The sequence below is a fragment of the Macrosteles quadrilineatus genome, unplaced genomic scaffold (assembly GCF_028750875.1).
Source record: "Macrosteles quadrilineatus isolate MER2022 unplaced genomic scaffold, UCM_ALF_1.0 Scaffold_1__1_contigs__length_201487025, whole genome shotgun sequence".
Classification (NCBI taxonomy): domain Eukaryota; kingdom Metazoa; phylum Arthropoda; class Insecta; order Hemiptera; family Cicadellidae; genus Macrosteles; species Macrosteles quadrilineatus.
Window position 1 is genome coordinate 120,078,135 of NW_026542594.1, and position 15,384 is coordinate 120,093,518.

General features: G+C 33.7%; 1 protein-coding gene across 1 annotated transcript in view; it reads right to left on the bottom strand.

Moving 5' to 3' along the window:
* The window catches only part of LOC129000182 (baculoviral IAP repeat-containing protein 6), a 274,298-nt gene that overhangs the window by 217,569 nt on the left and 41,345 nt on the right, over positions 1–15,384 (bottom strand). Inside the window, exons 8-9 of the mRNA XM_054427130.1 lie at positions 9,544–9,713; positions 6,568–6,868 (exon numbers count right to left, since the gene is read on the bottom strand). Of these exons, the coding sequence (XP_054283105.1) occupies positions 6,568–6,868; positions 9,544–9,713 (471 nt within the window). The remainder of the gene's footprint in view (positions 1–6,567; positions 6,869–9,543; positions 9,714–15,384) is intronic.

Consider the following 15,384-nt stretch of genomic DNA (forward strand, 5'->3'; position numbering starts at 1 on the left):
TTATTTCCTTCTAACAAGTTTTTAAGCCAGTCAACAGGCCCTAAAATTTGGATATGTTAATTGATTTGTTTATGATATTTTTATATGAAGTTTCATTCAAAACTTGTTGTAATTCAGGTATTTAGTTATTTCAACAATTATAAAATGGGAAATGGCGTCTTGATAAAAAAAAAAACATTGAATTTTTAGCGAATTTCCCATATAGGGAATAAGCTATTACCGTAGGTCTCATGGTAAGACCTGGACCTGGGACTTATTTACTTTTTCATTTTGAGGTCCCTAGAGGCTAAAAACCCCATCCGTTCAAATTCATATATATATGAATAAATATGAAAAATCAGGAATATATCAAATCAATTTCAAAGATTGTTCTAAATTTTATATCGGACAAACAGGACGATCAATTTCTTGCCAATTCAAAGAACACATTCAATCAGTAAAATCCAACAACATGAAAACTCAAAAATCAATGTACCCGGAACACATTTTATCACATTACCATAGTTATGGAAAAATTGAAGATAGTGTCAACATTTTAGAATATGAACAAAAAGGCGAAAGGGTTAATGTAAAAGAACAATTATATATATCTAGCAACAAGAACAAATGAAAGCAAAATCCTTAACATAATGCAAACACAAAATTTAAACCCAATTTATGTTAAGATCCAAGAATTAAGACAAAATTAATAATTAAAACCATTGGCATAACGATATTCTTAATTATATAATTTTCCAAGTCAAGATAGATTTAGTTAAAATTTAAACATGTGATTGTATTTATTTTCTTTGTTTACATATTAGATTTAATAACATTGTGAAAGACTGTGACCATGACCTTAGTGTTAAAATGCATCAGTCATTAAAAATAATTTTTTTTAAAGAATACTAAGGTGTATTATTTATTAATATTTACCCTATATATTTATTTATATATATATATATATATATATATATATGTCCATTAGCATGATAACTTGAACAAAAATGATCCGATTTTGATGAAATTTGGTATAAAAGTGTAAACCTACATTTATTCGAAAGAGTTCGCGAACCAGCATAATCTGGCCATGGGACAGGGGTTTATGGGGTAAAAGGTCTTATGGGGTAAAAATATTGCATAAATATATACTTCTGAACACTGGGTGAACATATGGTGAAACAAATTATGCGCTATTTGAAAGCTACAATGGACTATAGAATAAAATATGACAAGCAGCCTGAGAATCAAAAGTTAACCATATACCCTTTTATTTCAGCTGAATAATATCAAAATAAAAATGGTTCCATCAAACACTGTTAGGTTTGTCTACGAATTTTTATTGTATAAAATTGGTACAATTTTTGTTCCTCCATAAAATTTATATAAAACATAGGTCATTTTCTTTGAGTATCCAAAATTTTTTGGATGTTTTAAATTATATGTTTATATTATTATATTTATGATTTAACATTTGTCATATCGGGATTTACAATAAATTGCTTCAATTTGCTGAGGTAAAAGATCAATTCTATGGTTAAATATATAAAACGTTGTATTATAACAATAGTTATTTGTGCAACTAGTGAGAAAAGTGAGCAATTGACTCACTCGAGAGAAATCCTTACTCACGAGCCGTAGGCGAGTGAGGAATGGTTTCTCGAGTGAGGCAATTGTACTTTGAACTCGAGTTGCACATTATACTTTTCCTACAGTTACCATAAAACAAATAAATTGGTGATGAAACATAACCTATTTTTACACAGAAGTGAACCTTAAATATAACATTTAATGTGAAGTGACAAATGCAACAGTACAACAGCTGACCAGCTGATTTATAGCCAGTGCTGCCAACGTATTTCACGCGCATACTACGTTGCCTGCATGTTACGCGCTCACTATTTCGTGCCTTCACGTGGCAAATCTGGAGTGAGACAATGTTAACATTGTCTCACTGATGAGCGAATTGGCCACTTTGCTTTCTCAAATCAGTGAGAGAACATGAACATTGTTAGGTAACTGTAGGAAAAATATTTTTTAAATTATAACCTGTTTTCTCACATCTGTTTTCTCATGCTTATAGGGCTGCGTTCTACCCGTCTGACGCGCGCAAATGCAAAGGGTTTAGTTCTTAGGCCTGCCGTTTGTGGCCCCAATTGTGAACAGCTTTAAAAGATCTTGGTGTCATAAAATGTTATTGTAGGTTTGCCATTTTATATTTACGTTTAATACTGTTTACGTATGAAGGCATCTCGGCTACTATAATAGCCAGTTGTTCCTCCAAATAGATTTTTTATACAAATTACTGATACATAAAAGATAATCATAAATCTTTGAAAACAGCAGTCATTTTATTTAATAATTTGAACGTTTGGATAAAACTGCAAACCTGATAAAGTATGTCTTATTTTTGAACATAATTGGTAACCTAATTTTATTGCAAACATTACCAAGATTTGTTAATTTTTTTTTACATAATTGCATTTTCCCGATGCAATGTATTCAGTAATAGTGTATTATTCCAAATTCAATGACAAATTGAGTAACTTCAAACTTTAGTATAAAATGAATTTAACTGCAAGTCCACAACCTTTTATACAATATCAGTAAATACCCTGTACAATTATAATAATTTATGAACCAATCATTATTACGCAACGTCATCCTATTATTGTTTTGGGGCTCGTCGACCGCGAGCAGCGGCCTGGCAGGTGGCTGTTGCCAACCTCCCAACGAAAATTCCCAGATAATCCCTGCTCTTGATCGACGGCCAGCGTTGGTCTCGGCTAAGCTTGATCTCGGCTAACGCTCTATGTCGTGAACCCATTTTTTGACCGTCGGTTAAAATTGGTCGAGATCAACGATAACCGCGGGCCACGAAACCCCGTACTCGTGAACCGCCTCTTAGTGACTTATTTTCATAGTTTAACACACGTTGAAGAAATAAATAGTGAGAAAATGACATTATATATTATTTAAGTTCTAATTAATTACAATTATCTTTTTGGTCGGCCTCACTGATCTCTTTGAACTTTTTAGTTTACACACACTTTTATTAATTTCAATCTTTATTTTTCATTTCACATCTATTTATTCATAGCATGCAATAATGTATGAAATAGACAGTAAACACTGGTTATCAACTTTTAGCGAATTTCCCCTATAGGGAATATGCTTTACCGTAGTACTCATTGTAAGACCTGGACCCAGGACCGATTTACTTTTTAATTTTGAGGTCCCTAGAGACCAAAAACACCATCCGTTCAAATTCATATATATATATATATACATATATATATTTATATATGTGTCCGTTAGCGCGATAACTCGAGCAAAAATCATCCGATTTTGATGAAATTTGGTACTAACGTATAAACCTACGTTTATTTGAACGAGTTCGCGAACCAGCATGATCGGACTATGGGAACAGGGGTTTATGGGGGGTTTTATGGGGTAAAAATTGGTTTTCCCCATTTTTGACCCTAAAAACTTAAAATTTAGCAATTTCTTTCCAAACCATTTTGTAGAGCTTAAAAAAACAAATAATTTAGTATATTGAAGCTTTATTATGCGCCTAATCGTTACGGAGTAAATTCCAAAAATCTGTAAATTTAAAATTCCCATGTTATTCTTAGGGAGAATAGGTAAACTGTTGTAGTTTGCTTGTTTATAAACATATTTTGATCAAATTTGGAAAATGCATTCATTTCATACTAAACTATGACATTTTACAAAAAAATACCCTTTTACCCTCCCTGTTGCAGCAAACCTAAGTACTCGTTAAACTATTGTTATTTAAATAGGGAATAAATGTGATATTTTTAAGGAGACATTTTAGTGTAAATCCAGTCAGGCAAATTGAAATTCGCTTAGTCTGCAGGTTTGCTGCGGCGGGGGTATTTTGGTTCGTCCTGATTTAAGAATGATCCAGAAGTATTGAAAGCCAACAAATATAAACGAGAAAATTAAGTTACAATTTGGAATTTTCACATTTTCACATTTACTACATCATAAATAATAAACTATTTTATTTAATACAGGTCAATAATAATAAACTTAACGATTGCTTTATTGATATATAGGCTTATTCTAATTGTTAGTGAAGGGTGAATTTCCTTAGGCCAACCATAAAATTAGCAGTGTCCATTAGTGAGATTAGGTCAGCAACTATCCTCTTGTTCATAATTTTATTTAGTACATTTTTTACTTCATCTTTTTTTAAGGTAAAGGATCCATTACCGAAACACATGTTGTATTTAATTTTTAAAGAAAATCATGCCGTGCTGCATCGAATCGTATCGATTCAAATCGAAATTCTTAGAATCGCATCGATGCATCGAATCGAAAAAATATGCTGCATCGCACACCCCTAAACAAAACTAAGCATGATAGAAAGAAAAGTTAAATACAAACAGTAAAGTACCGGGTGTCCACAAAGTCTTGGTCTGATTTAATAGCTTTGCTGTACGAAAACCATTAGAGCCACACTTAACTTGTATGCCTTGTTTTTAAGGGAATTTAATCAAGTTTTATTTAATAAAATTGGTAATACCGTAACACAGCTGATTGACAACAATACAATCATGATTCAATATAATAACAAATCAGAAATGGCGAGTTTACACAAATGGTGAGATATCACAGTTTGTGTTGTTGTTTCACAAAACCCAATCCCCTATTGCAGTTCAACGACTATCCATTTAAGTGGGAAGGTTAACAGACACAATAATTGTAGAATTTGGGGAAGCTAAAATCTCAGGACCGTGACTGAAAATGAAAGGGCCAGTCCAAAACTAATCTTTGGTGTGGGGTAATGCATGATGAAATCATCGGATAATTTTTCTTTACCGAAGAAAACGTAAATGGGTTTGTTTACTTGGTTATGTTGGAGTTGTATGTAGGCCAATTATAAGAACTGCAACTTATGATAATTTCCAGCAAGAAGGCGCTCCACCTCATTGGGCTAAATCCGTGAGGGATTTTTTTAATCTTCATTTCCCCGAGCGCTGGATCGGGCGTGATGGCCCGACCAAAAGGCCACCTCGTTCCCACCATGTAACCCCCAAAGGGTTTCTTTTTGTGGGTATTTGTCAACAACATTGTCTATTCTTCCCTGGTGCATAATTTACACACACTTGCGGGATGGATTAAGGAATTCTGTGGCGTCTGTAACTCAGGATATGCTGACTTAAACCTGGGACAAACTGAAAAGACGTCTAGAAGATCTGCAGGTCACTGGAGGCGCACACGTAGAGTTGTGATTCGTTTGTACATAGTTATAAAATCTTAAGAAGTTACATGTTGTATCCGTAAATAAATCTTTATCCTACTAGTACTCGTTTTCATACTATGCGGTTTCCTTATTAGACCAAGACTTTGTGGACACCCGGTATATTTAATTATCTACAACTTTCTCACAGACAAAACTTCTCTGACCAACAAACAACAATTTTAGTAGGCGACTAACGTTTTCACTTTACTTTTCCAAACTTTTTCTAATGTGTTAATTTAAAAAAATATTTATATATACTACCATAGACTAACCAACACAAGTAGACTTCTCATCCCATTGTAAATTTTGAAGCTCGTTTTTCATGTCTAGTTCATGTACGCCACACTGGGCGCTAGTGTCGACGAAATTTTGTTTCTATTATTTTAGGGTTAATTTCTTGATTTGTGCTTTACTGTTTGGTTAAATAACTAGGGGACAATTTATTGTTTATGATTAGATCGTAATATTTGGTTAAACGAGGTTTTAAATTACTGTATTAACGGGAAACAAATTGTAAACAAAACACGACCTCTACATAAACCGTACAGAACTAACAATAAAATTGTCTTCAGCTGTTCCATTAGGATGAGAAATCTACTAAGGAAGTATGTTTTATCTATGATACTACCAAATGAAATTTTAATTTTCAAAACCGTACCATTGGCATGAAGAGTTTATTCCCTAGCTCTGTACCAAATTTCAAAAATTTATCTCAATTGTAAGGGTGTAAAAATGCTGTATATTTAAACCGCGACCACTAGTTCCGTACTACCGTAATGGTGAAACGGCCGGGAGTTACTGCTCGGTGCGACGTTGCCAATTTTCGCTGGCCGCGGCCTGTAGTTAAGGGAGGCCGTGATCCAGTACACAGCTACACACAGCACAGACGTAATTTTATCCATACAAAATGTGTATTCTTAATTAGTATCAAATACACAATGTAACTTCAATCAGTTTGTGTATTATAAAAACCGTAAATTGCTCATCATAATGGAACTACTATACTGATCTGCTGTGAAAGTGAAGTACCATCTTATATATTAAAAAAATTTTGTATAAGTATGAACAAGCCTGCAATGACAGCAGTGGAGCAGTGGCAGAGCAGGTAGTCTTAAACCAGCACAATATATTACCACTGAGCTACAAGGTCTAGTGGACCTTTATCAGATTTGTTCTGACTTTGTATGTTAATTTTAATACTGTAAATAGGCCTGAATATTTAACTGGCTTATAACAGCAAGTGTCACTTCTTAGACAGAACAACTTCAAAATAATTTTTAAAACTCTAAGAATACTCATTTGAACAAAAAACTAACCTGATGAAGAAGATGGAGCTGTGAAGTTATCGCCAACAAGAATGTCCTGTGTTTGATAAACAACATCAGCAGAATCTACATCATGCAGTACAGGACTCGTGTACAGAAATTTGGACAGAAATATTTCTGGGTACAAGTTGCTGTTTTCCTGCCTTGATGCACTCGTGCCTGTCCCTGACAACAAAGTCTTAGTGTTGTTGTCCACTTCTCTGTTGCCATTGATCATATTGCTCTGATAGCGGTAGTGAAAATCATAAACCACAAGATACAGTTGCCTCTCAGCAGGCTTGCTTTCAGCTACCTGTAACAATGTTTCATGGGATGCATTTCTTGTAAGATTGCCAAAAATTACGTAATCAAATTTACTTATTTATTAATTGATGTGAAGGATTAGGCAAATTTGTTCATTTACACAGAAAGGTCAGATATGATGATTTTTTTTAAATTTTCTAATTCAACTAATATTGTAACCTACAACAGGTTGCAATTCACATAATGAAGTTGCTATTTATAGCTTATTGATAAGGTCACACTAAATTTTTTGTATTTTTTACTCTCAGCTCTGTTTTGTTTTAAACTTAAGCTTGGAGCGAAGTTCAGCATGTGCTTGTATAGGAATCCCAGAAAAATTGATTGGACTTCTATAGAGCCAAACTTCAGAAACTTATTAACTGAAACTAGGGATAGGCCGATTCCGATTCTCGATACCAATGGTATCGAACAATCGCCGATACTCGATACTTCGCATCATTGTACTCGATACCGATTCTAATATGTTAGGTTAATTATGATGCTAAACTCAACTGGCATTGAAGGTTGTAAAGAGTGGCATATCATAGTTTATTTGGAATACTCTTAAATCAGCAAATATAAATAACTCCAAGTTCATTATCTCACATTCGTAATAGTTTTAGAGTGCCGTTGCATTTCAAAATGAATGACGTATTGTGTTCAACTGACTGACAGCAGTGACAATGACAACTAGTAGAACAGAACAACAGAACTCTAGTTGCCGCCATGTTGTCAGATCGAGGGCAATGTTGCCAGATGGTACAATCATTGAATATATAAATATACAGTAATACGCATAAGGTTTATATGTATAGGCAATGGTACTAGTATAACTTGCGTTTTTTAACTCGTGATAGGGTTTATGTACATTTCATTAGCAGCTTAAGAGCTTGATAACTTGCTGATCATAGTGTATAAACATTGACTATAAACACACTTTGTGAGAATATAATCAATGGTTGATTATTAACCCTCTAAGTATCGCCCACCCCATATTGGGTAGGTTTTCTGATGCGTATGAGTGTCGCCCACCCAAAATTGGGAGTTTGTAGGCGCCAAGGTTTGTTCGTTATTTTTATATATGCGTGATCAATGCCCCAGCTTACTTGTAATGTACTAACTGTTCAGGTAATTCAGGGCTTCATGGTGACTATTGGAGACGGCGGTTTAGCGATGTATTTTTATCATTATTATGATGTTTCTCTCTGACTGAACTGAAACAGCTGTTGCGAGTTTGCTAGTGGAAAATTTATTGTTTAACCTATGTTTTGGATTTATTGTTTTGTTCGTTGTCTGTTTGCTGTGCGTGCCTAGTGAGTTGTTGAAAATGGATTATGATCTCCGTTCTAGTGATGTGATGAACTCCATGTTTTTTATCTGATTCTTTAAGTAATTTTAGTGATATTGATGATGACAATATTGAAGATGACTTTGGTATTGACTTTGGATCTATAACTCTATAACTATATATGGAACATTCATTGCAGGCCCAGATGTACGAATTCTTATGCAAACAAAAACTCTGTGAACATTTTAGGCCTACATAAACCGGTGATTATTTACTCAATGTAACTTAATTTAATAAAATATGTAAAAATGCAAGTCTTGTTGAAGTAGCCTATCTTATTTTCCTTATAGGCTAACTTAATTTTATGTAACCTTAATCAATAGCAATGCAGTTATCTTATGGTCTAAAGATTAAATAAAAATAACATGCTCCATGCTCCTTTATTTATAGGGATGGCGAGATGCACACATAAGTTATATGTGTTATTAAATGAATTTTTAACAGGTAACGGTATCGAGTGCGGAATCGAGAATCGAAACCAAAGTTGTAGAATCTGAATAGGTACCGGAATTGACCAATTCAGGAATCGGCCCATCACCAACTTAAACCCATTTCATGTTAACAACATCGAAGCTGTCCTTTATCAAGGGGAGCTTAGTGGAGTGTCAAGCTTGCATCCCTCAGGAAGAGAGTGGGGGCCCATATTAGTTGTGCTAAGAAAAAAAATTACTGGGGTCATTCAATAGCCAATTCACAAAGTACAACCATGCAGTACGATGGGCTATAAGCCTCTCTTTTGGAATAACTTTTTCAGTAACGAGGAAGTCATTAAGGAAACATCCGGAGTACACAAGGTTCTCTCTAGGAGAGGTCTGTCACCCTCAGTGCCGTTGAGGAATCGGGTGGAGTTGTGGCATTCAACCCCAACAAAATACTCAAGGCCGTGGGAATTGCCCTGAAATTCAGTTGTCTCCAGGGGAGTAGACTGAGGAGTACTAGTCTCCGACAAACACGTGACAACTGTCTCACCAACTAGCTCTCTAAGGTAAGAACAACTACTCTTGGCTATCTGGTAAGAGAGAGTCACATACAGAAAGTATTAGTTACTTGGCTAGGCATTTATAACGTGCTTTGATATTTAAGTTCTCTTTATAAAACAACTGATTTGAGTTACAAATTAATTTGACAGATCTGGATGAAGCGCTTTGTGGTTATGGTCTGATTTTTTAAGACAAGATAAGTTTGAATCATAAAATCCTTTATGATGTTTGTATTAGAAAAATATTATATTTTCTAAATATTGAAAAAAATATTCATCTTGATATCCATTATTTGATTTAGTTGGCTATACAAAACTAAGGTAGAATGTTGTGGTTTACTGTATAGTAGTTTGTTACCTTCATGATGTCAACGGCCAGTCCACTGTTCATGTTGTTCATAGCTCTGACCCGGGGAGAGACTGCTGTCTGTTTACCTCTACTGATACCAGCTATCAGAGCAGGTCTGACATAGTCTACCTCACTAGGACCTCCCACCACACTCACAGCTCCCACTCTTACCTCACTCTCTGAAACAACAACACATACTGATACCAGCTATCAGAGCAGGTCTGACAAAGTACTGGATATTAGTACTGTTTATTTACAAGTAATTAAAGAAGAACTAGAACAGCTGAGAGACAAGGCCAAGGATGTCAAAGGCTTATCTACAATAACCAGTACGTCCACCGACCCCCCTGCCCTCCCACCCTCCACAGGAACAGCTGATCCGGCAGTCGTGGTTAGGCATTCAGCTTGTGTACGCGAGAAACATAAAGTTTTAATTCCATGAGGAAGCGGGACGTTGTTTTGGTCCCGCGAAACGTCGAAGAAAATCCAAGGACGATTTTTTATGTGCGTGTATGTGTGTGTTGTGTGTCTTTGTGTATAACATTTTGACGAGTCCTGGATTAACAAATAAGGTGAGTGAAGCCCACAAGCTGATCAATACAGTATAATAAACCTCGCCAAAAAAAATGTATTTCAAAAATAATAAATAACTTTGTTAAGTATTTATCAGTTTTCTTTATTTCATTCATATTTAAATTATTCCAAATAAGTCAATCAAAATTCATTAACCAATGTTTAGGTTTACAATTTATTATTATTAGTTGAAATTACAATTCATTTAAATATTACTAATTATCATATGTTATTATATTATATCACATTGAATCTAAAAGAATATTTCATTATTAAAATTGGCAACACTGTAAATGCAAGCAGTTTAACTACTCAAAATTAAATGTACAACAATTAGATCTTTAAAAAACATGTGACTGTGATTAAGATCAACAAATGTGATGTGGAAGCAAATAGGGACCTCTTGTCGGGAATTTTCAATTTTGAGTTTTATATACCTATATTTGAATTCCTTATTAGGCTAAGTTCCGAATCGATTGTTGCAAGTCCCTTGCATGTGTGATTTTTTTTGTTAAAGTTAAAGGATTTTGAAGTTTTGTTATGGAAAAGGGTTATTTTGAGAAAAACTGTTTTGAAAATTTCAAATACGCATTAAAACGGTGTTTTTCGTATTTAAGAAATGATTTTGGTAACAAAAGAAAGCTTATAATGTCCTCTTTGGAAGCAATACAAATTTTTTTCTTAACTCACGGTAGTTTTCATTTAAATAACTTTTTTATTGAAGCATGTCTTGACGTACGATGATTAATATCTATAAAGAAAACCCTCAATAGATATTTCTATATAAGTTTGCCCAAAGACTGTTTTATGATTAATAAATAAACAATCATATGTTTTTCAATGCCTTACCTGGTTACAACTTAAGGTCTAGAAAGAGGAAGATTTAAAATATATATTGAGGGTTTTGTGGGGGATGATTGACGTACGATGATTAATATCTATAAAGAAAACCCTCAATAGATATTTCTATATAAGTTTGCCCAAAGACTGTTTTATGATTAATAAATAAACAATCATATGTTTTTCAATTGTTTTGTTAAAAAACAGTAAATAGTTTAGTGTGTTGTTTTGTTGAATAAAATAAAAAGGTACCTAGTTTTTGTTAAAATTTATTTTGTCATTTCTAATGTTTAATATTAATCGTCCGTGATATCAAAGGAATTGAATCACGTACAGTGACGACATAAGTCTTAAAAATTGCACTTCAGAAAAGGGACCTCTTGTCGGCCCTATGTTATTTCTTTATAAGATAAGAAAAGGTACCTCTTGTCGGGACCACACAATTTGTGAGATATTTTGTTCTCCGTGAACTGAACTTTGATGTAGTTCTCTCAATTTCTACTAGAATGCAGTAAAATTTATTTTTTGGACTAAAATCTGTTTAAAAGGTGAATATTAGAAATGGGACCTCTTGTCGTTATGGCAAAATAACATTGAGCAACAAGAGGTACCTTTTCTCAGACTGTGCAGGGGCTAACAAAATGATTTATTTCAACCTTTTGCATCATCAATTCAATATTTTAAACGATACTGTCATGTTCTATGTTAAATGAGGTTAAACAATCGATACAACCCCGAAATTCGATATTTTCGACCTTTATTACTTATATTGGCCGTACTGAAAATTTTGCATCCCCAACAAGAGGTCCCTTTTCCCTTTCCACATCACAAATGAAGAATGGAATGACCTGAATGAAAATGCATGAAAATAGTGTTGGTATGAAAAAGTAAATTCAAGAAAATTATGATCAAAGTTTTATTCAACTTCAAGAAGATAAAGTTTATTTAAGAAGATTTATTTTACCAAGAACAGTAAGTTATTCTTTCAATGTAAATAAAACAAAATTCTCCTATACAAAATACAGTCCACTTACTCAAAAATTTAAACTATTTTACCAATCTATTTGATCCATTATCATTCTATAAACAATTATCAAAATTTCATGACAAACTTCTTGATCAGCATTGTACGTGTTATTTCATTTACGGAAAGTAAATAGAAGAAACGTCATATTATAACACTTAAAACATATATTTACGCTTATACTGTTATTCACAAGACGGTAAATATACAAAAAAGATGGTAAGTGGTGATTGATTTCGATTAGACACTCCAATCATCATCAGACCCAATAGGCGAATGAATATGTCATTCGCCTCTTGGGTCTGATGATGATTGGAGTGTCCAATAAATATTGGAGTATAAGCGTAAATATATGTTTTAAGTGTTATAAGACGTTTCTTTTATTTACTTTCCGTATCGTTACAATAGCACATAGCTTGAGTATGGTGATCCAATCATCACAAACTTTTTCATTTTTGCACAAATTTTAATTACACTTAACTTTTGTAGTGGGCTGGCAGATTTATCAGCTGACAGATGTTTTTGGTTACTAAGAAGAGAAAAATAAATAAGAGGATTCTTTTAGGCTTTTCCAACAAAAGTGGTTCATTTTAATTTATGTTAAACTAGCAGAGGACCCGTCCTTCGTACAGGGTAGGCATATAAGTATAAAATGCTTATTGCAGTTACTAAAGCTTTGTGTTTGCAATGAGGGAGAACACAGTTTGATAAAATTTGCTTCTTTAAAATTACAGTATACTATAATAGTATTACACATCTACCATAGCCATAATGTTCTCGTTCTGCCACTTCACCTAAACATAAGCATAAGAGAAAAAAATTATCAAAAATTTGCAAATATGACAGATTATTCATGAAACTAAAAACATAAACATAACTGTAAACAATCCTACTTTGACAGATCTCATTGCGTATCATAGTTTTTTTGTCTCTGTTTAGTTCAAATTAGCTGTTTCCATAAATGCAAAAAAATAATAGTGCTGCACCCTGTTGGTAATTCTTACAACTTTTTAATGCTTTTCATATAATAGAACAAAATTTTTAGTTGAAACAGCTGACTAAATTCTTTAATTCCCTTTAAATATGAATATTCATAAGGTTAACATGGGGAACTACATAGCCACTGGGGCGGAGTCCAAAAGGATTTTTGAGATAAGAATATGCCTATATGTTAATTGGGAATGTGAGCTATCATCATGCCAAATTTCAGCCCAATTCATCCATTAGTTAATGTGTGATTGAACTTCAAACAAACAAACAAACACACAAACTTTCACATTTATAATATTAGTAAGATTAAAACAATGATTTTTAGTGAAAATCTCTAGACTTTATTTCAGGTATTCCTCCTATTTAAAACTGGTTCTTTATACTAAAATTGGTGACCCCAATTTGAATTCAAAAGATTATTCAATTGTTCAATCACTATTGTTATTCAATGAAGTAAATCAAGAACACATAATGGAAATCAATGAAGGCATATTGGACCAACTAAAACTGATGGAAGAGCAAAACCAAGATCTCAGAAAACAACTTAATGATGTAATTGGAGTTGACTCTGAACATTCAAGACAAAATCATGATTCAGAAGAAGATTTTAGCGAATTTCCCATATATTGAATATTACCGAATTTCCCATATATTGAATATTAAATAAGCTATTACCGTAGTACTCATGGTAAGACCTGGACGCAGGACCGATTTTTTTTTTCGTTTTGAGGTCCCTAGAGGCCAAAAACACCATCCGTTCAAATATATATACCGGGTGTCCAAAACCACCCGTACACCCCTTTCAAAACGATGGAAACCTTTTCTTACAAACAAAAAATAATACAGAACTAGCTAAATTGGGCACGGTCTACCAAATAATGATAATTTCAAATCCAAAATCACACCGGAAGTGGGTTTTTCAGACCGGAAGTTGACTTTTTTAAATGTAAACTACCAATTTTGATTACAGAATCGGATTCTACGTTGAAAAACACATAACTTTTGTCTAAAACATTTTTTGAAAAAAAAAATTTTCTACCTCTAATCCCCCATTAAAGTCAATAATTTTTTGTCATTCATGTGTCAAAGTTACTTGAAACAATAATAGAGAAAAACAAATAACAAAGATTACATAAAGACACATGATGAATAGAATCAGCTGTTTATTTTAAACACCTTAGCAATTGAGTGACAGCTGGTCTACACATTGCTAAGTTTAATTTTTTTATAATTTATTTTTACATTTGACCCCTTAAATGTAAAAACAAATGATTTATTTTTAAAATAAAATGAAATTAAGCAATGTGTAGACCAGCTGTTAATCAATTGCTAAGGTGTTTACAATGAACAGCTGATTCTATTCATCATATGTCTTTATGTAATCTTTGTTATTTGTTTTTCTCTATTATTGTTTCGAGTAACTTTGACACATGAATGACCAAAAATTATTGACTTTAATGGGGGATTAGAGGTAGAAAACAATTTTTTTTCAAAAAATGTTTTAGACAAAAGTTATGTGTTTTTCAACGTAGAATCCGATTCTGTAATCAAAACTGGTAGTTTACATTTAAAAAAATCAACTTCCGGTCTGAAAAAGCCACTTCCGGTGTGATTTTGGATTTGAAATTATCACCATTTGGTAGACCGTGCCCAATTTAGCTAGTTCTGTATTATTTTTTGTTTGTAAGAAAATGTTTCCATCGTTTTGAAAGGGGTGTACGGGTGGTTTTGGACACCCGGTATGTTTATATGTTTATATATTTATATATCTAATATATAAAATTCTCGTGTCACAGTGTTTGTCTGCAAACTCCTCCGGAACGACTTCACCGATCGTAATGAAATTTGGTGTGTAAATTCTGTAGGTATGCGAATCGGACGTAAACTATTTCCCGTTTCGAAATTCTTAAAAGGGCTCCGCCCCAGTGGCTCTGGAGTTTCCCATGTTAACCTTATGAGAAATGGAATTAATGAATCTTAACAGCTGTTTCAATTAAACAAGTTGGTTCTGTTCTATGATGTTCAATAGCATTAAAGTTACAAGGATTACCAACAGGGTGCAGCACTATCATTTCTTTTACATTTATGACAACAGCTAATTTGCAACCAAAAGGTGAGTGAGCGTAGCGAACGAACTTCAACCTGGAGGCAAGTGAGCGTAGCGAACGAGCTAACCTGGAGGCGAGTTAGCGTAACGAACGAGCTCCAACCTAAAGGCAAGTGAGCGCAGCGAACGAGCTCCAACCCAAAGGTGAGTGAGCGTAGCGAACGAACTTCAACCAGGACGTGATTGAGCGATGCGAACGAGATCATCTTGAAAATTAAACGTAACGGTACTTTCTCTCCATCGGTCTGTCTTAGGGGAAACCTATAACTTAGGCGATACGAAGTTCGCCGGGTCAGCTAGTATATATATATATATG